Here is a 24,120-nt window from a genome sequence, read left to right as displayed (position 1 = left end):
CGTAGGACAGGTATGGTCACTGTTCTCTATCACATATGACGCTGGAGAGGCACTGCTGAGGGACGACAGTGCTATGCAAAGCTGCGAGGGGTGACTGGTGGTGGCACTAGGTTACTGGTGAAGTTTCCTTAGACGACTACTATGGAAAGGGGCAGGCAGGTGGAGAACGGTGCTGGCCCCCCGACCCCACACGGAGTGGTGTACCCAGTTCCAATGCACCTGATGTTACACGGTGCCCCCGACTGTGCACCTGCCGGCGGGGGAGGGCGGTGTCCCCTGCAGCCCTGCTCTTCTCCAATCACAAATAATGTGATTTAGGGAGCTCCCTTCCTAAGTGACACTGAAGGTTTGCTCAAAGGCAGCACTTACACTGTACTTCCTGTAGGATTCCCTCTGATTTCCATTTGTATTTTACCCAGGCTGCCCTGGCTGCCTTGAGAGGTTACTTCTGCCTTTCCAGTGATAAAATGGGTGCTAACTCTTAAAAACAAAACCCATAATAAACATATCTGAGATGGATATTCACAATTTCTCAGAAAAAGTGGCAGTGCTGAAGGAAAAGATAACGTTGATGCATATTTGCTGAAATTCACTGATGAAGATTCTGAAGGTACCTCGTGACCAGCCTACACCAGAAAACTGATCCAGAATCGACATCTAAGTAGGAGGGTCAGCCCCTACTGCTATCAAGAATAGGTGCTATCTGATCAATTCTCAAGCAAGATCAGCTTAAAGAATGGTTGGGAAATGTGCTTTATTATGATTATCTCTAGGCTGATTTTCCAAATGATTTGTGAAGTGGTTTCTAGACAATGTGAATTGTCCAGGTTTTACACTATTTACCTCAAGAACCTACACAGCTTGTCAATTTCATAAATACTTATTTCTGAAAACATCTTTTACTGTAACTTTAGGTTAAGAGGTAATATCCTGTGAATGCTCTCATATAAAGACGCATGGCTGTTATGAAAACAGAGTTGTGTTTACTGCTGACTACTGTTACTCTTACATGGAGCGCGTGCTATGTGAAGACTGAGAAACCTTTTTCTCATGTAAAATACAGGTGCATACATATTCTGCAGGAAATACTCAATAAGATAACTGGATAATAATTTATCCTTCTCTTTTCATTTCTAAACCGAGCTTAACCAGGTAATAATGAAAATGAAAGGAATGATAAAACATCAAATATTCACCAAAATGCTTTTCTTCCCTATTTTGCTTTACACAGCATTTTGGCTCAGGAGTTTATCATATTATTCACTTAATTAAAGTATCGTACTAACTGCCAGAGATAAAATGTAAGCAAAAGGGACATCAGGATGGCTCAGCAGGTGAGCATCTGCCTTTGGCTCAGGGCATGATCCCAGAGTTCCAGGATCAAGTCCCACATCAGGCTCTCTGCATGGAGCCTGCTTCTCCCTCTACCTAGGTCTCTGCCTTCTCTCTCTGTTTCTCATGAATAAATTTTTAAAAATCTTTAAAAAAAATAAGGTAAGCAAAAACAGCCACTCTCTCCCCACATAGAACATATAATCTCATTAAAGATTGTCCAATAAGCACATCAATACATGTGAAATCACTATTGAAGTAAAGGTTCTGAAATCAAGGGACACAGAGCTACCGGCATACAGCAGCTCACGGCCTGGTGCAGGGGTCAGAAAAGGCCCCACCAAAGAAGCTGCAGCAGGGCAATAAAAGACAAGTAGGAGTTAACTAGGTAATGGAGGGGAAAGCTGTGCAAAGGCCTCATGAGGCCCATAAACAAAGGTCTGCTGGGGGCGCTCCAGCAGCCAGAGACCAGAGAACACCAAGGGCCTCCTGGCATCCTGAAGGCTGTTTTTATCCAGAAACCATGGGACACCCCCTGAAGAACTGAAAGGAGGAGGCCTATGACAGGACTGGTCTTACTTTCTGAGGACCTCATTATGGTTGTGTTGTGGAGAATGGGCTAGGAGGCAGCAAGCAGACCACTGAGTGGCTGGCAAGGGCAGGATCCAGAGACGATATGGCCCAGGTGTGGTGCACAGAATAGCAGACTGGGTTCAGATGGGGCTTGCAGACTTTTTCTATTCTTTCCATTCTATATTGTAAAAAGGATATTTCCCACCAAAAATATTTTAGGCAGAAAATTCTGATTTGCTTTATGCTTTTGAGTTGCAAAATTTGATTCCATAAGCAAGTATGAAATCACTGGCAACAAACACTACCAGAAAAACTCTTATTTTCTAGCGCTAAAGAATGGGACAATAAGTTAATGCTATACTGAATCATCCTGGGGCTTGTATTGTGTGTAGGTTATGTCCTTACACAGCTATTTTCCTTAACCTCTGGATGTGCCAATTTGGCAGAATATTAAATACTTGAAGTTGACATCAAATTAAGCTGGCTAGTTTTAATAGATTTTTTTTTCAAATACAAATTGCATACTTACTCAAAAAAAAATTTGACATAAATGTATGATAAAATAAAGGGTGAAAGTACACTACTACCCTTTCCATCTATGAAAGGCACAGAAAAGCATGCTGGGAAGTGAGCAGGCTCTAGAGCCAAACTATTTGTATTCAAATTGTGGCTTGAATACTCACTAGCCATGAACTTAAAAGAATTTACTTAAACTCTTCTTGTAAAATAGGAATTAAAAACTAGAGCTATAACTCTTAACTACAGAGAATACGCTGATGATCAACAGAGGGAAGGTGGGTGGGGGATGGGGGAAAGAGATGATGGGGATGAAGGAGTGGACCTTTCATGATGACCACTGGGTGATGTATGGCTCCATAGCTCCTAACTATTAGGTGCCCGACCATGTCAGCCCTACCACTGGTCTAAACAGAATGATTACACTGCCTGCATATGCAGCCAAACAATGCAAATCATTTAAAACTTAATTTCAGGAAGACAGGCAAGATGGCAGAAGAGTAGAGGTCCTCAACTCACCTAGTCCCACCAACTTACCTAGATAACTTACAAAACATCCTGATCACCTACGAATTTCACCTGAGACTTAAAGAGAGAATACTCGGAACACTACGGAGAGAAGGGTTTTCACCTCTAGCAAGAATCCTCTAGGGTGACATTTACTTAGGTCGTGGTTGATATGCTTGACTCAGCCCGCTCATGCAGCCACTCTGCACTGAGCAAAATGACTAGAAGGAAGAACTCACCACAAAAGAATCAGAAACATCACTCTCTGCCACAGTTACAGATTATGGACTACAATTAGATGTCGGAAAGCCAATTCAGAAGCACAATTATAATGCTACTGGTGGCTCTGGAAAAAAGCTTGAAAGATTCTAGAGACTTCATTACTGCAGAATTTAGATCTAAACAGGCCAAAATTAAAAATCAATTAAATGAGATGCAATCCAAACTACATGTCATAACAACTAGGGTTAAAGGGGTAGAAGAAAGAGTGAGTGACACAGAAGACAAGTTGATAACAAGGAAGGAAGCTGAGGGAAAAAAAGAGAAAAACAATTAAGAGACCATGAGGAAAGTTTAAGGAAAATAAATGATAGCCTAGGAAGGAAGAATCTATGTACAATTGGGGTTCCAGAAAACGCTGAGAGGGACAAAGGGCCAGAAAGCATATCTGAATAAATCATAGCTGAGAACTTCCCGAATTTGGGAAGGAAAATGGGCATTCAGATCCAGGAGATAGAAAAGTCTCTCCTCCCTGCCACACAAAATCAATAAAAACCATTCAACACCTCGACATTTAATAGTGAAACTTGAAAATTCTAAAGATAAACAGAATCCTTAAAGAAACAAGAGATGAGAGTTTGTTAACTTATATGGGGAGAAATATCAGATTAACAGCAGACCTCTCCACAGAGACCTGGCAGGCCAGAAAGGGCTGGCAGGATATATTCAGGGTAATAAATGAGAAAAACACACACCGAGAATACTTTATCCAGCAAGGCTCTCATTCAGGTAGAAGGAGAGATAAAGAGCTTCCAAGATAGGCAAAAACTGCAAAAATATGTGACCACCAACCCAGCTCTGCAAGAAATATTAAGGGGGATCTTGTAAAAGAAAGAGGAAGACCAAAGAAACAATCCATAAAATGGGGGCTGAATAGGTATTACAATGACACTAAATTTATATCTTTCTATAGTTACTCTGAACATGAATGGGCTAAATGATCCCATCAAAAGACGGAGAGTTTTGGGACTGGATAAAAAAGCAAGACCCATCTATTTGCTGTCTACAAGAGAATCACTATAGGCCTAATAAGGAAACCTCCAGCCTGAAAATGAAAGGGTGGAGAACCATTTGCCATTCAAATGCTCCTCAAAAGAAAGCTGGAGTAGCAATCCTCATATCAGATATATTAAAGTTTATCCCAAAGTCTGTAGTAAAAAATGTAGAGGGACACTATATCATGCTTAAAGGGTCTATCCAACATGAGGACCTAGCAATCATGAATATTTAATTCAATATTTAATTCATTCAGCTCCTAATGTGGGAGCTGCCAAGTATATCAATTAATAACCAAAGTAAAGAGATACATAGATAATAATACACTAATAGGAGGAGACTTCAACATGGCACTTTCTGCAAATGACACATCTTCTAACCACAACATCACCAAAGAAGTAAGGGTTTTAAATGATACACTGGATCAGATGTATTTCACAGATACATACAGAACTTTGCACCTGAACACAACTGAATATACATTCTTCTCAAATGCACATGGAACTTTCTCCAGAATAGACCACATACTGGGTCACAAATGAGGTCTCAACCAATACCAAAAGATTGGGATTGTCCCCTGCATATTTTCAGACCACAATGCTTTGAAACTAGAACTCAATCACAAGAAGAAATTTGTAAGAAACTCAAACACAAGGAGGTTAAAGATTATCCTGCTAAAAGATGAAAGGGTCAACCAGGATATTAGAGAATTAAAAAGATTCATGGAAACTAATGAGAATGAAGATACAACAGTTCAAAATCCTTGGGATACAGCTAAAGCAGTCCTAAGAGGGAAATACACTGCAATACAAGCATCCCTCCAAAAACTGGAAAAAAACTCAAAAACACAAGCTAATAACCTCACACCTAAAGGAACTGGAAAAGAAAAGCAAATAAAACATACACCAAGCAGAAAAAGAGAGATAATAAAGATTCAAGCAGAACTCAATGAAACAGAGACCAGAAGAACTGTGGAACTGATCAACAAAAGCAGGAGTTGGTTCTTTGAAAGAATTAATAAGATAGATCAACCATTAGCCAGCCTTATTAAAAAGAAAAAAGACTCAAATTAATAAAATCATGAATGAAAAAGGAGAGATCACAACCAATACCAAGGAAATACAAACGATTTTAAAAACATATTATGAACAGCTATATGCCACTAAATTAAGCAATCTAGAAGAAATAGGCACATTTCTGGACCACAAACTACCAAAACTGGAACAGAAAGAAACAGAAAACCTGAACAGGCCAATAACCAGGGAGGAAATTGAAGCAGTCATCAAAAACCTCCCAAGACACAGAAGTACAGGGCCACATGGTTTCCCAGGGGAATTCTATCAAATGTTTAAGGAAGAAACAATATCTATTCTACTAAAGCTGTTCCGAAGGATAGAAAGGAACGGAATAATTCCAAACTCGTTCTATGAGGCCAGCATCACCTTAATTCCAAAAACCAGACAAAGACCCACCAAAAAGAAGAATTATAGACCAATATCTCTGATGAACATGGATGCAAAAATTCTCAACAAGATACTAGCCAATAGGATCCAACGGTACATTAAGAAGATTATTCACCATGACCACGTGGGATTTATCCCCGGGATGCAAGGCTGGTTCAACACCCGTAAAGCAATCAATGTGATAGATCATATCAACAAGAGAGAAAACAAGAACCATATGATCCTCTCATTAGATGCAGAGAAAACACTTGACAAAATACAGCATCCATTCCTGATCAAAACTCTTCAGAGTGTAGGGATAGAGGGAACATTCCTCAACATCTTAAAAGCCATCTACGAAAAGCCCACAGCAAATATCATTCTCAATGGGGAAAAACTGAGAGTCTTTCCCTAAGATCAGAACCACGAAAGAGATGTCCACTCTCATCACTGCTATTCAACACAGTACTAGAAGTCCTAGCCTCAGCATCAGACAACAAAAAGAAATAAAACTGAGAGCCTTTCCCTAAGATCAAAACCACGAAAGAGATGTCCACTCTCACCACTGCTATTCAACACAGTACTAGAAGTCCTAGCCTCAGCATCAGACAACAAAAAGAAATAAAAGGCATTCAAATTGGCAAAGAAGAAGTCAAACTCTCCCTCTTCACAGATGACATACTGTACATAGAAAACCCAAAAGACTCCACCCAAGATTGCTAGAACTCATACAGCAATTCGGCAATGTGGCAGGATACAAAATCAATGCCCAGGAATCAGTGGCATTTCTTTACAGCAACAATGAAACTGAAGAAAGAGAAATTAAGGAATCAATCCCATTTACAATTGCACCCAAAAGAATAAGATACCTAGGAATAAACCTAACCAAAGAGGTAAAGGATCTATACCCTAAAAACTACAGAACACTTCTGAAAGAAATTGAGGAAGACACAAAGAGATGGAAAAATAGTCCATGTTCATGGATTGGAAGAATTAATATTGTGAAAATGTCAATGCTACCCAGGGCAATTTACACATTTAATGCAATCCCTATCAAAATACCATGCACTTTCTTCAGAGAGTTGAAACAAATCACCTTAAGATTTGTATGGAATCAGAGAAGACCCTGAATAGCCAGGGGAATATTAAAAAAGAAAACCAGAGCCAGGGCCATCACAATGCCAGATTTCAGGTTGTACTACAAAGCTGTGATCATCAAGACAGTGTGGTACTGGCACAAAAACAGACACATAGATCAAAGAAACAGAATAGAGAACCCAGAAATGGACCCTCAACTCTATGGTCAAGTAATATTCAATAAAGCAGGAAAGACTATCCACTGGAAAAGGACAGTCTCTTCAATATATGGTGCTGGGAAAATTGGACAGCTATGTGCAGAAGAATGAAACTGGACCATTCTCTTACACCATACAAAAAGATAAACTCAAAATGGATCAAAGATCTAAATGTGAGACAAGAATCCATCAAAATCCTAAAGGAGGGATCCCTGGGTGGTTCAGTGGTTTAGCACCTGCCTTTGGCCCAGGGCGTGATCCTGGAGTCCCGGGATCAAGTCCCATATCAGTCTCCCAGCGTGGAACCTGCTTCTCCCTCTGCCTGTGCCTCTGCCCCTCTCTCTCTCTCTCTCTCTCTCTCTCTCTCTGTGTGTGTGTGTCTCATGAACAAATAAATAAAATCTTTAAAAAAAAAAAATCCTAAAGGAGAACACAGACAACACCCTTTTTGAACTTGGCCACAGTAACCTCTTGCAAGATACACCCATGAAGGCAAGGAAAATAAGCAAAAATGAACTATTGGGACTTAAGATAAAAAGCTTCTGCACAGCAAAAGAAACAGTCAACGAAACTAAAAGACAACCTACAGGATGGGAGAAGATATTTGCAAATGACCTATCAGATAAAGGGCTAGTATCCAGGATCTATAAACAACTTATTAAACTCAACAGCAAAGAAACAAACTATCCAATCATGAAATGGGCAAAAGACATGAACAGAAATTTCACCAAAGAAGACATACACATGGCCAAAAAGCACTTGAGAAAATGCTCTGCATCACTTGCCATCAGGGAATACAAATCAAAACCACAATGAGATACCACCTCACACCAGTGAGAATGAGGAAAATTAACAAGACAGGAAACAACAAATGTTGGAGAAGATGTGGAGAAAGGGGAACCCTCTTGCGCTGTTGATGGGAATGTGAACTGGTACAGCCACTCTGGAAAACTGTGTGGATGTTCCTACAAGAGTTAAAAATAGAACTGCCCTACTACCCAGCCCTTGCACTGCTGGGGATTTATCCCAAAGATACAGATGCTGTGAAAGACTGAGACACCTGCACCCCTGTGTTTATAAAGCAATGTCCACAATAGTCAAACTGTGGAAGGAGCCTCGGTATCCATTGAAAGATGAATGGATAAAGATGATGTGGTCTATGTATACAATGGAATATTACTCAGCCATCAGAAAGGATAAATACCCATCATTTGCTTTGACGTGGATGGAACTGGAGGGTGTATGATGCTGAGTGAAGTAAGTCAATCGGAGAAGGACAATCATTATATGGTTTCACTCATATGGGGAATATAAAAAAATAGTGAAAGGGATTATAGGGGAAAGGAGAGAAAATGAGTGGAAAGAATCAGAAATGGTTACAAAACATGAGAGACTCCTAACTCTGGGAAACAAACAAAGGGTAGTGGAAGGGGTGTGTGTGGGAGGATGGGGTGACTGGGTGACGGGCACTGAGGGGGGCACTTGACAGGACAAGCACTGGGTGTTATACAATATATTGGAAAATCGAACTCCAATTAACAAATATACATATAAAAAAGTAAAATAAAAAATAAAAAAATAATAAAACTTAGTTTCAACTCTGGGATCTGAACCTCTGACAAACAGAAGCTGTCATTTTTCTTCCTAAATAAGCATAACATGGGAAAGGGAGGTGATGATAGCCTGTTTACGAAGGGGAAAGAATAAAGGCTCTCTAAAAGCTTTATATTAGGTCATTCTTCTCTTCGTGTCTTAGAAATGCTGTTTCAGCCAGCTGAAAAATACTTTCTACAGTACAACTTTAAATCTTCCACATTCAAGAAGTTGAGAATATTGGCTGCAAATACCCAAAGATTCAGTTTGTCGACTCTAAGTGTTCTCTGATTGTCCTCTGACAACAGTGGTGGTAAAGACTTGTATCGAAAAATTAACTCAACACAGTAATGGTTCAGTGAGCTAACTTACTGCCCTCAACTTCTACTTTTAAGTACTAAAAAAGGTATCTCTGAGAGATTCTTGTGTGACTACAGTTACTAAGATATTTTTACCCATCCTGAAAATCAATAAAGAAAAAGCTACAATTACTAATAACTCTGGCAAACCCAGTAAAGAAAATTATAAACAAACCTTCAGGGTGGCTCTAGGAACATCTCCACATAAAATATAAAAAGAATTTTCATAAATGGCCAAAATAACAGTAAATGAAAGAACAAAAAACGCAGGAAAATATTCTGATTAACCACTTAAAAAAAAGATAACACCATAATTTACAATGCCACCATCTGTGCACTGGGTTAGCTGTGGTTAAATAAACTTTTCATGGACCTGTCAGTGCAACATGTAATTGGCATATAAATATTTTTTAAGTTATGGTACCAAGTGTGATTATGTGACACTTAAATATTTTATCTCCATCTGTTGGAAAATAACAACACTATCCTAAGGTAAATAACAAGTTTTATGAACACTGGCAAAATAGAAGTCTCCAAAAATAAATCACATCTTTAATATTTATGCACTATTTTCACAAAATCTCAAACTTAATACTTTTAGACATTTTGTTATAAAATTTGTAACAAACCTAAGCATTATTATATCCTCACAGAATCATACTTTGTATTAATCCATTCAAAACAGAAACTCAAATATGAAAACATTATCAAGTATAAAAATATACACAGTTAATCAATTTTCCCCCAAACATAAAAGTTAAAATAATCTTTCCAGGTTCTAAATTTAAATAAGGCCTTAAAAAATAAAATAAAATGAAATAAAATAAAATAAAATAAAATAAAATAAAATAAGGCCTTAAAAGACTGCACACATTTTATTTGCTTTGTTATCTGCTATCTAAACCTTCAGTAATAACCTATAGGTGCTCACAACAGGAAGCCATATGGATTCCACATCAGATAATCAATAAACTCATAGTTGTTATACAAATACAGAAACAAACACAGAGAATTCTGGACTTAATCTAAACTATAGAACCAAGCAGAAATACTTAATATTTAAGTAACCAAATATTGCCAATCTACTAACTTTGGTCATTCCCTTAGGAATACCAAGTTATGAGACAAACGTGTGTGGCTACAACCAAAATCTAGAGATACCTTTGGAAACTGATGACACGTTACAGTCTTCTGATGGAAGACCTGTCCCACCATCTTTCCAGTATGGATTCAATTCTCTCTCCAGCAGTATGGACTAGAACGAAACATTTTCAGAGATCATAATTTAAAAATAACCTCACCATAAAATATGTTAATAAATAATATATTTGAGAGTCAGTTAACGGTTGTAACCTTAGACAAATATTAAGACACACTCTTCTGCAACTCACAAAAAAATAACATGTAAATTAACATCACGCCTACTATGAATCAGAATCTAGCTGCAGAAGATAAAATAAATGGTCAATGTGCCTAACTCAGCCCTGGCCGCCTTATGAGACGGTGAGGAAAAGAGACAACACACAAGTCACTGACAAGTGCTCTGAGGACCAAAGTACAGAGTAAAAAGCCACACAGGGTTCAAACCCCTCTCACTGAAAGCTCAGACTTCTGAGAGGGAGTAATCCATGCAGCCTTAGACCAAAGAGGAGTGGGAATGAACCACATTCTCTCTTGTGAGGGAGGAAGGCACAGAGATGCCTGTGCCTGTGCCTTCTCCCTGGAGGGAGAAGGAATAACAGCATGTTCATAAAACCCCACAGGAAAAGGAAAACATGGCACTTCCAAGGAACTGAAAATTATCCAGATACTCTAAAACCTAGAAGTATGAGTGAGTACAGATAAGAGATCAGGTTGTAAAATAATCGGGGATGAAGGCCAACTGCTGTTGGGGTTTATGCTGGGGCAACAGTGACTCATGAAAGTGGTTGGCTCTGAACTACCCAGAGAGCTAAGTGGGTTAAAAGTGGAGACAAGACTGAGGAAAAATAAGATTAGAGGCAGGAATCCGGTCCGACAACTGTGGCTGTGACTGAGAAAGAGCTGATGGTAGCCTCATCACCGTTCAAGCACCTCCTGTGTTCCAAGCACTGTGCCAGGTACTGGGGCTCAAACAAATAAGCCAGGCAGCCCTTGCCATCAGAACAGAGGCAGTCCAAGATGGGAGAGAGACAACTAAGCTAGTCCAGGTGAATGCTATGGACGTAGAGCATGCTGCAGAGCCACAAACTAAGGGCATCTGACTTGACTTCAGTAAATCAGAAAACTACTCCAGCAACTAGATGGAGAAGAACAAAGAGAGCTAAATGTTATTTCTAGTACTATAAGCCAACCAGACTGCTGGAAACAAAAATGGTGGATAAAATTGTTTTAAAAGCTTTTAAAATCTATTCGTGAGGGATCCCTGAGTGGCTCAGCGGCTGGGTTCCCGCCTTCGGCTCAGATCGTGATCCCAGGATCTGGGATCAAGTCCCTCATCAGGTTGCCTGTGAGGAGCCTGCTTCTCCCTCTGTCTATGTCTCTGTCTGTGTCTCTCATGAATAAATAAATAAATCTTTAAAAAATAAAATAAAAGATATTCGTGAGCTGACAAAAGAGTACAGAATCTTCAAAGAACAAAATTTAAGTTCAAGGTTAACATGGAAGAATAGGCAAAACCATTAGGATTTGATTTCTTAGTTTTTACCAAAAAAGAACCTGTCACCTCCCTGGTTAGACTACTATAAAACCTCTAAGGTTCTATAATCAAGGAATTTCTTCCAGTGGTCTTGTGCAGACACTCAAACAGATAACATCAGTTTCTCAAGAGGACACAAAAGGTTGGAGTCACACACTGAGGAGGACACTTGACAACAGTGTAGACAAACTGTGAGATATTATGTGACAATATACAACAGTAAAAGGACTGGGTATATAAATAACTACCACCAATCAGTAAGAGAAAGACAACTCTAAAAGAAAAATAAGCAAAATACATAAGCAGCTCATTCTATAAGAAATCTGAATGACAGGGATCCCTGGGTGGCGCAGTGGTTTGGCGCTTGCCTTTGGCCCAGGGCGCGATCCTGGAGACCCGGGATCGAATCCCACATCGGGCTCCCGGTGCATGGAGCCTGCTTCTCCCTCTGCCTGTGTCTCTGCCTGCCTCTCTCTCTCTCTCTCTCTGTGACTATAATAAATAAAAATTAAAAAAAAAAGAAAAGAAATCTGAATGACAAAAAAAAAGACATGAAAAGATGTCTCACAGTAATCAGTCAAAAGCATATAAAAACAATGAAATGCCTTTCTCACTCATGACAAGAATCTAAAAGTTTGACAATCACAGATACTAAGCGTGGTAAAGAAACATACACTTCTGAGGCAGTCTGTGCTGTTACAATCTCTTTGAAGTATTTGTAAACGAAGACAGGTGTGTATCTTCTAACTTAGTCATCCCACTTCTAGATGTGCATTAAGAAGTCCTCACATGCAGGGGAAAAAACACACAAGAACCTTCGCTGAGCACTGTTTGTAAATAGAGCTGTTGAAAAACAGCAAACAATGCCAGTGTTTTGGGGTTAGAATGTTAGATTTCCACAAGAAATAGACAACTGCAGTATGGCATAATTAGATGATGACAGACTACATAGTGATTACAAGGAAGGAACCAGAAATAAAATATATCAATATAAATCAATTACTAAAACACTCTCAGGCCTTTTAGTCAAAATGGCTTCTACAGCTTCCAATCACTCATCACAACCACCCAGCTCAGCACAAACAGAAAAGATACACAAAATATACAACATACTTTCAGTTCAAAACAAGATAAACCCCTCTGTGGACCATAAGAGCACAGAAATGTGAAGCAGTAAGTTGAACTGAAACCACAGGCCTTACTGGACTCTATGTGCATGCAAAAAGTGATAGCCCCAGGGGATCCCTGGGTGGCTCAGCGGTTTAGCACCTGCCTTTGGCCTAGGGCATGATCCTGGAGTCCCGGGATCCAGTCCCACATCAGGCTCCCAGCATGGAGCCTGCTTCTCCCTCTGCCTGTGTCTCTGCCTCTCTCTCTCTCTATGTCTATCATTCATAAATAAATAAATAAATAAATAAATAAATAAATAAATAAATCTTAAAAAAAAAGTGATAGCCCTTGGTTCAATATCTGTAAGATAAGGGCAGCCCTGGTGGCCCAAAGGTTTAGTGCCGCCTTCGGTCCAGGGTGTGATGCTGGAGACCCAGGATCGAGTCCCACATCGGGCTCCCTTCATGGAGCTTGCTTCTCCCTCTACCTGTGTCTCTGCCTCTCTCTCTCTCTGTATGTCTCTCATGAATAAATAAATAAAATCTTAAAAAAATAAAAAGGCTAAAAAAATTTCTGTAAGATAAGAAATAGAGTGCCCATGTGAAATAGGAATGGAGCCAGTCTTGCCACAGGAAGCCAAGGACGGGGTGGGTACATCCTCCACTTGTAAAAGAAGGCTGGAAACTTGGCATGCATGTCTATAACCTTCTAGACTAAGTCTACAGAACCATGCTACAGTCCACAGACCACGGCACAGTGCAGGCAGAAGAGACCCAGAGGACACACACATAGCCTTCAGCATGTGTTTGTATACTTTTCTGTGATCTTCAACCAAAGACAGATAGGATGTATGTTCTTGTATATGTCTGTATGTGTGTGCATCTAAAACAAAGATTTTAGGAAACAAAATGTGTCTTTATTACATGTAATACCTGCTGACATTTTATATTTTTAAGTGCTGATTGCAATAACTCAATTACATGACCTACATTTTTAAAAACACCATCCTAGAACACACAAAAAAAAATGATATCCTGAAAAAAAATGAGACATAAAAATCAAGCTTCAGTGAAGGACGATCATTAGACTTCTTGCCAGTATCTTCATTTTATCCCCACTTCCATTACAAGAGTCAACATTTGATTTTAAGGCAAGGACCATTTAGTTCAGTTGAAAGAAGAAAAATTTCATGATACATATCAAGTCAGGCCTTGAAGGATAAATACGATGTAGCCTTAATGGAGAAAGAGGGAATTCACTGAGAAAGAACCAGATGAACAAAAATGAAGAGATGGGAATTTGCAGAGAAATAAGGTAGTCTGGCTTAGGTACAAATTACCTAAGAGAAAGAGTCCAATCCAATGTGTTGGACTCTATTTGTGGCAGCTCAGGGGTGGAGGTAAAGGGGTCTTCAAAGGAGACTAAATATGGCACCTTTCTCTTTTGCCAGGCTCTGAACAAGTTCAGAAATACAACAAAACCTTAAGGAAACAAAAGACAAAAATTACTTTTATTGCTGATGAAGGCTAACCTGGAAGAGAATTCTTTTTTCAGTTAAAAGCAAGTGGGCCTGTTAACTGAACTGCACAATGAGGCAGGCTCTCCCAGGTGGAGCCAGCACAGAGCCAAGGCCACCTCCCCAAATCCCCACAGGGCCCCTGCAGGCAGTCACCTCCATAAGCAGGAAATGCAGGGCAAAGCCAAGGATGCCCCGTTTATTCTGTCCAAATTTCCAGAAGAAAATTTACTCCATATCCTCAAGGACAGAATGAAAAATGAGAGTGGCACAAAATACCACTGATGGAGTTTCTTCCACCAGAAAGGAAACATTAGCAATGTTCCCCTTCCCTGGAATCACCAAAGATTTCTGAGCAGTCACACCATGATCCCAGATGTACTTTGAAAAGATCACCCTGACACCAGTCATGGGATGCTGAGTGAGAAGTGAAGAGGTCACAGGCATTGCCCATGCAACAGCAAATCAGGGCCTGAAACCTACTAGTATCTAACCTCATATGACTCTTCATCCCAGGGACCACCACCCCATTCATCGCACACATTAACTCTGCTCCAGTACAGATAGGACAACTGAGGCGCATATGAAGGCATAAGACCTACAACTAGGAAGAGGGGCTCTGGCAGAAATGGAAAAGATGACATACATGCAAAAGACAAGAACTCCACAGGCAGGTGAGCCAATCAACAGATGCTGGCTTGAAGGAACCAGGGAAGTTCATAGAAGAGTTTGTAAGAAAAGATTGTTAATTAGAAAGTCTGGAATTCAAAGCTGGAAAGGTGAGTGATAAAAAATTATGACAATTTCTTAGGAAAATGAAGATAGTTTTATGTAATGGTATTTCTAAGAATAACTGGTCACTACTTCAGTCTGTTAAAGACATCCCAGGGTCAACCAAGGCCTATGATATGATACAGAGAACAGGCCTGAACAGGATATAAACAAAACATAAGACCACAAGCCAGGGTTACCCTAACATGCCAAAACATTAATGCCCACCAAGAGCAGAGCACAATTCAGAAGCAAGTTTGTCATGGCACCAGGTAATACCAACTTCCAGACATCACACAGCTCCAGGATCCCCTGGCCACCCCTTCCCCGACACCACACGTACTCTCCCTCCCCTCTCTGAACACAGTGACTCTGACTCCATCAGGTCTCAGAGACAGTACCACGTTCCAGAGCTTAGTCAGGATGCTCTGAATATCCCTGGCCTTCAGTGTGCCATATGAACAGCTGCCAATACGACATACCACATCTATGTTTTCAGAATAAAAATTAAATGGAGGTGGAGGACACAGAAAATACTACTACTCACAGGACTCTTAAGACCGCTCTCACATTTTTCATGTCTCTCTCCCTCTATGGCACGTTCAAGGTCAACTCTTAAAGATGACCTTTTTGTTCACTAATTCTCTCTTCAGCTGTATTCAATTTGTTGTTTACTCATCTACTGAGTTTCTAATTCCAACTGCAATATCTTTTATTTCTACAAGTTCTTATTGGCTCTTTCTCAAATCTGCCTTCACAATAATCTTTTATTTCTTACTCACATTTTTTATACCTGTCACTATATAAAGCTATTAAATATCCCAACAGATAAAGGTTTTATGGATCTGATTCTATTGTTCATTATTTCAGATTAACTCTCATTCATGGACTATCTTTGTGTTTTCATGTATTTTGTGATTCTAGATAAGAAGCTTTCTTCTGGGAAACCGAGACACCTAAAGTTACAGTGTGGTCCTCCAGAAAGCACTGGCGTTCACTCCTGCCAAGCACTTCAAAGCATTACCGACATTAAATACTTTAAAATACTTTAAATTAAATTCTCACCTTGAAGATTTTCAGACCACACAAGTAGCACAGTTCAAGCCCAAAACCCTTATGAATCCAAGCTATGAACCAAACTCAATATTCACTTAACTACAAATGCCCTAGATTTATTAATCTAGTATAGCATTAGAGTGACTTCCCACAGGAGATTCATTTTATAAGAACTTATACCACATTCCATAGTTATTCCCACTAATGTTATTAAATACTGCAAAAGATAAAATAATATTTCACAAGTAAATCTGCATTTATATAAATGTATCATTGCTTAAGGGTGATTGGAAGTTAAAGCATTTTAAATGCTCTTACCTGTTCCAGTGCTTGGGTTTTCTCTTGCTCTATTTTCCTCATAGTCTCCTTATCAGCTTTGAGTGATGATAAGGACACAGTTTTAACAGACATGAAATCAACAGTCATCCACTCATCTCTCTGTAAAAAAAAAAAAGTCATTTCAATCTAAATTGGTTAGAAGTAAACAACAAACAACAAACAACAAACACTTGGTAACAGCAGCAAGGATCCTGGAGGAACACAAGCCTGGATCAATCCTGCATTTCCTCACCTGAAGCAAGCTTTTTAGTCTCTCTCCTATAAAATGGAATAAAATTCCTACCCTTCCAGGTTATTTACAGGAATAAGCCAGAAAAACGATTTAAGGTGCACAGTCCCAGTGCCTGACACAGTACAGGCCTTCACGCACCATTCTCACTCAGGCAAATGAACCACAGCCCCACATCTGTCAACTCTTCAACTCTAAATATTGCTAACAGAAATTATGACATGACATGGCTATGGAAAACAACTGATGGCACTCTACCCACTGGAGAAAGCTCTGACACAAGGGGCAGTATGGAGCTTCCAGCACAGGAGGGAAAGCGCAGCTCTTCCAGCAACAGCCAGGAGGAGGAAACCCTCTGTGGGGCCAGAACAGATGTAAGCCCTCACCTTCTCACAAAGGAAAAACAGAAGTCTAAAGACTAAGCAAACAGCATCACTGCCAGAATTATTTGTAAAAGTTTACTATTTTCAAAGTAATTTTTCTCCTGAAATAGTTATAACCATATGTCACTTCAACATTCATCCATTTTTAGCTGTTCACACTTTTTTCTTTACCATCAGGTAACTTACCTGAATGACTTGTTTGTCTTCTCTTTCTGAATTTTCATCTTTCACTTTCCAGGCCTTTTCCCTGCCAGGAGTCTGCGATGGGACAGCCTCAACCCACTCATCTTCAGAGCTCTAAGAATATTTAGCAGTAAGTGAAACTCTCAAACTTGCATACTTGAATGTAAAAATTCATGGTGAACTGTTTCCTGGAGAAAATTCTCAGAGTAGAGGTTCCCTCTAAAAAGTGACATTGAGGGCAGCCCAGGTGGCACAGCGATTTAGCGCCACCTTCAGCCCAGTGCCTGATCCTGGAGACCCAGGACTGAGTTCCACGTCTGGCTCCCTGCATGGAGCCTGCTTCTCCCTCTGCCTATGCCTCTGCCTCTCTCTATCTCTCATGAATAAATAAAAAATATATATTTTTTTAAAAAGTGACATTGAGGGAGACCTGGGTGGCTCAGCGATTGAGTGTCTACCTTTTGCTCAGGGCATGATCCTGGAGTTCTGGGATGGAGTCCCGCATCAGGCTTCCTGCATGGAGCCTGCTTCTCCTTCTGCCTATGTCTCTGCCTCTCTCTTTCTCTGTCTCTCATGAATAAATAAATAAAATCTTAAAAAAAAAAAAAAAACAACAAATGAAAATAAAAAGTAACATTGAAAATCTGAACAAAGAACATACAAACCCCACTCTTTGGGGATAAGCCCATGAAACACCACGACTGTCATCATGCCAAGGGAAGGAGAAAACAAAAGATTAGGACTGACAGCAGAGCACTCACTACAACACAGAGCTGCGGTTCTCACCGACAGGAATACTGACATCTTTGTTTATTTGGAACAAGGGAAACAACATTCAAGTAAATGACTTTGCCTCTAAGTTTCCCCTTTTTAAACTTCCCTGGGTCTAAAAACACAGAGATCTCAGTTAACAGCCAAGCTGGTTAAGTACTTGGTTACTGTGTTTAAATACCAGATTATTAAATCAGCTACAAAGTATTTGGCCAACAGCCCTGGTGTGCTCAGCATTTTGCCAGATTCTGGGTTCTGTTTCCCACAAACACATCAATCACCTACTTCTATATTAAGTACTGTAATAAGTCCTTTCACATATGTTCTCAAGCTGACTCCTTCAAACAACCCTACATAAAATACTGTTTGGTTTTAGAGATAAGAAAAGCTTTCCAAAATTAGGTAACTTGCCCAAGTTACATGGAATCCAAGGAGGAGAACCAGAATAGCAATCTAGATTCCCCGAGCTCTAACATCTATCTGTGGAGCTGTACAATGTTAAGTGCAGGAAAGTTCCCTAGAAATAACCCAGTACACAACACTGGCTAAGGTGTAAGCAGAGAAACATGGAGGCCAAGAGAAAGAGGATTTCCTGAATGAGTACAATATTCCTTCATTCCACAAAATTCTTGAGAATTACCTAACTAGAAAACAAAAATATGTCTGGTAAAAGGTATAATCCACATGGAATAAACATATTTGTGCTCTGGCATCTCAAGTGCCAGCTGTTTCTCAACAGAGAGCAAAATTTATTCATTCCTTCATTCATTTAGGTATTGATTTGGATTTATAGAAATGTTAGAATTAGCTATTTACATATATAGTTATAATTTTTAAGATAATCACTATAAATAGATTTCCGGCCTACTCATATTTACATTTCTCAAATCAATTTAGAAAAGATTGCACTTGTCATGATAACCACAAAGTGACATATGGAAGTGTTGGATCAGTGTACTGTACACCTGAAACTAAAAGAACACAACGTGCTAACTGGAATTTAAATAAAACCTTTAAAGAAAAATCAACGTATAGGGGGAGGAGCAAGATGGCGGAAGAGCAGGGTCTCCAAGTCACCTGTCCTCAACAAATTACCTAGAAAACCATCCAATCATCCTGAAAATCTACGAATTCGGCCTGAGATTTAAAGAGAGACCAGCGGGAATGCTACAGTGAGAAGAGTTCGCGCCTCTATCAAGGTAGGAAGACGGGAAAAAGAAATAAAGAAACAAAAGGAAAAAAAAATTAAAAAAATTAAAAAAATTAAAAAAATAAAAAAAAAGAAACAAAAGGCCTCCAAGGGGGAGGGGCCCCGCGAGGAGTCGGGCTGAGGCCGGGGCGAGTGTCCCCAGGACAGGAGAGCCCCGTCCCGGAGGAGCAGGAGCTGCACCAACCTTCCCGGGCGGAAAGGCCTCCCGGGGAATTGGAGCAGGATCCCCAGAAAGGCGGGGATGCCCTCGGGCTCCCTGGGACAGTAACAGAGGAACTGCGCCCCGGGAGATGTGCTGAGCTCCCTAAGGGCTGCAGCGCTCGGCGGGACCCGGAGCAGCTCGGAGGGGCTCGGGCGGCGGCTCCGCGGAGGGGGCTGCACCGCCGGGAGCGCAGCGCAGGTCCCGGAGCACAGGGCGCCGTGACACAGCCCAGGATCCGGCCTCCCCCGGGACAGGCAGAGGCCGGGAGGGCCCAGGACAGCAAGGACGCTCCTGCCCCGAGCTGAGCACATCAGCGGCCCCGCCCCGGAGCCTCCAGGCCCTGCAGACGGAGAGCTCCTGAGTTACTGCGGGGGCTGACTCCAGGGCTCCAGAGCTGCCCCGCCACTGGGGCTGTTCCTCCCGGGGCCTCACGGGGTAAACAACCCCCACTGAGCCCTGCACCAGGCAGGGGCAGAGCAGCTCCCCCAAGTGTTAACACCTGAAAATCAGCACAGCAGGCCCCTCCCCCAGAAAACCAGCTAGAAGGACAAGTTCCAGGGGAAGTCAAAGGACATAAAGTATACAGAATCAGAAGATACTCTCCAGTGTTTTTTGTTTGTTTGTTTGTTTGTTTGTTTGTTTTTGATTTCTGATTCGTTCCCCCACCCCTTTTTTTCCCTTCTTTTTTTCTTCTCTTTTTCTTCTCTTTTTTCAATTTTTTCCTTTTTTTCGTTTTCTCTTTTCTTTCCTTCTTTCTCTCTCTTTTTCTCCTTTTCCCAATACAACTTGTTTTTGGCCATTCTGCACTGAGCAAAATGACTAGAAGGAAAACCTCACCTCAAAAGAAACAATCAGAAACAGTCCTCTCTCCCACAGAGTTACAAAATCTGGATTACAATTCAATGTCAGAAAGCCAATTCAGAAGCACTATTATACAGCTACTGGTGGCTCTAGAAAAAAGCATAAAGGACTCAAGAGACTTCATGACTGCAGAATTTAGATCCAATCAGGCAGAAATTAAAAATCAATTAAATGAGATGCAACCCAACCTAGAAGTCCTAACGATGAGGCTTAACAAGGTGGAAGAACTAGTGAGTGACATAGAAGACAAGTTGATGGCAAAGAGGGAAACTGACGAAAAAAAAGAGACAGACAATTAAGAGACCATGAAGACAGATTAAGGGAAATAAACGACAGCCTGAGGAAGAAAAACCTACGTTTAATTGGGGTTCCTGAGGGTGCCAAAAGGGCCAGAGGGCCAGAATATGTATTTGAACAAATCCTAGCTGAAAACTTTCCGAATCTGGGAAGGGAAACAGGCATTCAGATCCAGGAAATAGAGAGATCCCCCCCTAAAATCAACAAAAACCGTTCAACACCTCGACATTTAATAGTGAAGCTTGCAAATTCCAAAGATATGGAGAAGATCCTTAAAGCAGCAAGAGAAAAAGTCACTGACTTTTATGGGGAGGAATATTAGGGTAACAGCAGACCTCTCCACAGAGACCTGGCAGGCCAGAAAGGGCTGGCAGGATATATTCAGGGTCCTAAATGAAAAGAACATGCAACCAAGAATACTTTATCCAGCAAGGCTTTCATTCAAAATGGAAGGAGAGATAAAGAGCTTCCAAGACAGGCAGGAAATGAAAGAATATGTAACCTCCAAACCAGCTCTGCAAGAAATTTTAAGGGGGACTCTTAAAATTCCCCTTTAAGAAGAAGTCCAGTGGAACAATCCACAAAAACAAGGACTGAATAGATACGATGACACTAAACTCATATCTATCAATAGTAACTCTGAACGTGAACGGGCTTAATGACCCCATCAAAAGGCGCAGGGTTTCAGACTGGATAAAAAAGCAGGACCCATCTATTTGCTGTCTACAAGAGACTCATTTTAGACAGAAGGACACCTACAACCTGAAAATAAAAGGTTGGAGAACCATTTACCATTCAAATGGTCCTCAAAAGAAAGCAGGGGTAGCCATCCTTATATCAGATAAATTAAAATTTACCCCGAAGACTATAGTGAGAGATGAAGAGGGACACTATCTCATACTTAAAGGATCTATCCAACAAGAGGACTTAATAATCCTCAATATATATGCCCCGAATGTGGGAGCTGCCAAATATTTAAACCAATTAATAACCAAACTGAAGAAATACTTTGATAATAATACACTTATACTTGGTGACTTCAATCTAGCTCTCTCTATACTACATAGGTCTTCTAAGCACAACATATCCAAAGAAACGAGAGCTTTAAATGATACACTGGACCAGATGGATTTCACAGATATCTACAGAACTTTACATCCAAACTCAACTGAATACACATTCTTCTCAAGTGCACATGGAACTTTCTCCAGAATAGACCACATACTGGGTCACAAATCGGGTCTGAACCGATACCAAAAGATCGGGATAGTCCCCTGTATATTCTCAGACCATAATGCCTTGAAATTAGAACTCAATCACAACAAGAAGTTTGGAAGGACCACAAACACGTGGAGGTTAAGGACCATCCTGCTAAAAGATGAAAAGGTCAACCAGGAAATTAAGGAAGAATTAAAAAGATTCATGGAAACTAATGAGAATGAAGATACAACCGTTCAAAATCTTTGGGATGCAGCAAAAGCAGTCCTGAGGGGGAAATACATCGCAATACAAGCATCCATTCAAAAACTGGAAAGATCTCAAATTCAAAAGCTCACCTTACACATAAAGGAACTAGAGAAAAAGCAACAAATGGACCCCACCCCCAGCAGAAGAAGACAGTTAATTAAAATTCGAGCAGAACTCAATGACATCGAGACCAAAAGAACTGTGGAACAGATCAACAGAACCAGGAGTTGGTTCTTTGAAAGAATTAATAAGATAGATAAACCATTAGCCAACCTTATTAAAAAGAAGAGAGAGAAGACTCAAATTAATAAAATCGTGAATGAGAAAGGAGAGATCACTACCAACACCAAGGAAATACAAACGATTCTAAAAACATATTATGAACAGCTGTACGCCAATAAATTAGGCAATCTAGAAGAAATGGACGCATTCCTGGAAAGCCACAAACTACCAAAACTGGAGCAGGAAGAAATAGAAAACCTGAACAGGCCAATAACCAGGGAGGAAATTGAAGCAGTCATCAAAAACCTCCTAAGACACAAGAGTCCAGGGCCAGATGGCTTCCCAGGGGAATTCTATCAAACGTTTAAAGAAGAAATCATACCTATTCTACTAAAGCTGTTTGGAAAGATAGAAAGAGATGGAGTACTTCCAAATTCGTTCTATGAGGCCAGCATCACCTTAATTCCGAAAACAGACAAAGACCCCACCAAAAAGGAGAATTACAGACCAATATCCCTGATGAACATGGATGCAAAAATTCTCAACAAGATACTAGCCAATAGGATCCAACAACACATTAAGAAAATTATTCACCATGACCAAGTAGGATTTATCCCTGGGACACAAGGCTGGTTCAACACTCGTAAAACCATCAATGTGATTCATCATATCAGCAAGAGAAAAACCAAGAACCATATGATACTCTCATTAGATGCAGAGACAGCATTTGACAAAATACAGCATCCATTCCTGATCAAAACCCTTCAGAGTATTGGGATAGAGGGAACTTTCCTCGACATCTTAAAAGCCATTTACGAAAAGCCCACAGCAAATATCATTCTCAATGGGGAAGCACTGGGAGCCTTTCCCCTAAGATAAGGAACAAGACAGGGATGTCCACTCTCACCACTGCTGTTCAACATAGTTCTGGAAGTCCTCGCCTCAGCAATCAGACAACAAAAAGACATTAAAGGCATTCAAATTGGCAAAGAAGAAGTTAAACTCTCCCTCTTCGCCGATGACATGATACTCTACATAGAAAACCCAAAAGCCTCCACCCCAAGATTGCTAGAACTCATACAGCAATTTGGTAGCGTGGCAGGATACAAAATCAATGCCCAGAAATCAATGGCATTTCTATACACTAACAATGAGACTGAAGAAAGAGAAATTAAGGAGTCAATCCCATTTACAATTGCACCCAAAAGCATAAGATACCTAGGAATAAACCTAACCAAAGAGGTAAAAGATCTATACCCTAAAAACTATAGAACACTTCTGAAAGAAATTGAGGAAGACACAAAGAGATGGAAAAATATTCCATGCTCATGGATTGGCAGAATTAATATTGTAAAAATGTCAATGTTACCCAGGGCAATTTACACGTTTAATGCAATCCCTATCAAAGTACCATGGACTTTCTTCAGAGAGTTAGAACAAATTATTTTAAGATTTGTGTGGAATCAGAAAAGACCCCGAATAGCCAGGGGAATTTTAAAAAAGAAAACCATAGCTGGGGGCATCACAATGCCAGATTTCAGGTTGTACTACAAAGCTGTGGTCATCAAGACAGTGTGGTACTGGCACAAAAACAGACACATAGATCAATGGAACAGAATAGAGAACCCAGAAGTGGACCCTGAAATGTATGGTCATCTAATATTCGATAAAGGAGGAAAGACTATCCATTGGAAGAAAGACAGTCTCTTCAATAAATTGTGCTGGGAAAATTGGACATCCACATGCAGACGAATGAAACTGGACCACTCTCTTTCACCATACACAAAGATAAACTCAAAATGGATGAGAGATCTAAATGTGAGACAAGAGTCCATCAAAATCATAGAAGAGAACACAGGCAACACCCTCTTTGAACTCGGCCACAGTAACTTCTTGCAAGATACATCCACAAAGACAAAAGAAACAAAAGCAAA

At 40.3% G+C, this 24,120-nt stretch overlaps 1 protein-coding gene across 1 annotated transcript in view; it reads right to left on the bottom strand.

The window, feature by feature from the left end:
* The window catches only part of CWF19L2 (CWF19 like cell cycle control factor 2), a 144,942-nt gene that overhangs the window by 104,455 nt on the left and 16,367 nt on the right, over window positions 1-24,120 (bottom strand). Inside the window, exons 4-6 of the mRNA XM_026006778.2 lie at window positions 17,160-17,270; window positions 16,341-16,460; window positions 10,054-10,147 (exon numbers count right to left, since the gene is read on the bottom strand). Coding sequence (XP_025862563.2) covers window positions 10,054-10,147; window positions 16,341-16,460; window positions 17,160-17,270 — 325 coding nt within the window. The remainder of the gene's footprint in view (window positions 1-10,053; window positions 10,148-16,340; window positions 16,461-17,159; window positions 17,271-24,120) is intronic.

This window comes from Vulpes vulpes, chromosome 12 (assembly GCF_048418805.1).
Source record: "Vulpes vulpes isolate BD-2025 chromosome 12, VulVul3, whole genome shotgun sequence".
Lineage (NCBI taxonomy): Eukaryota > Metazoa > Chordata > Mammalia > Carnivora > Canidae > Vulpes > Vulpes vulpes.
This window is presented reverse-complemented; position numbering and strand designations above follow the sequence as displayed.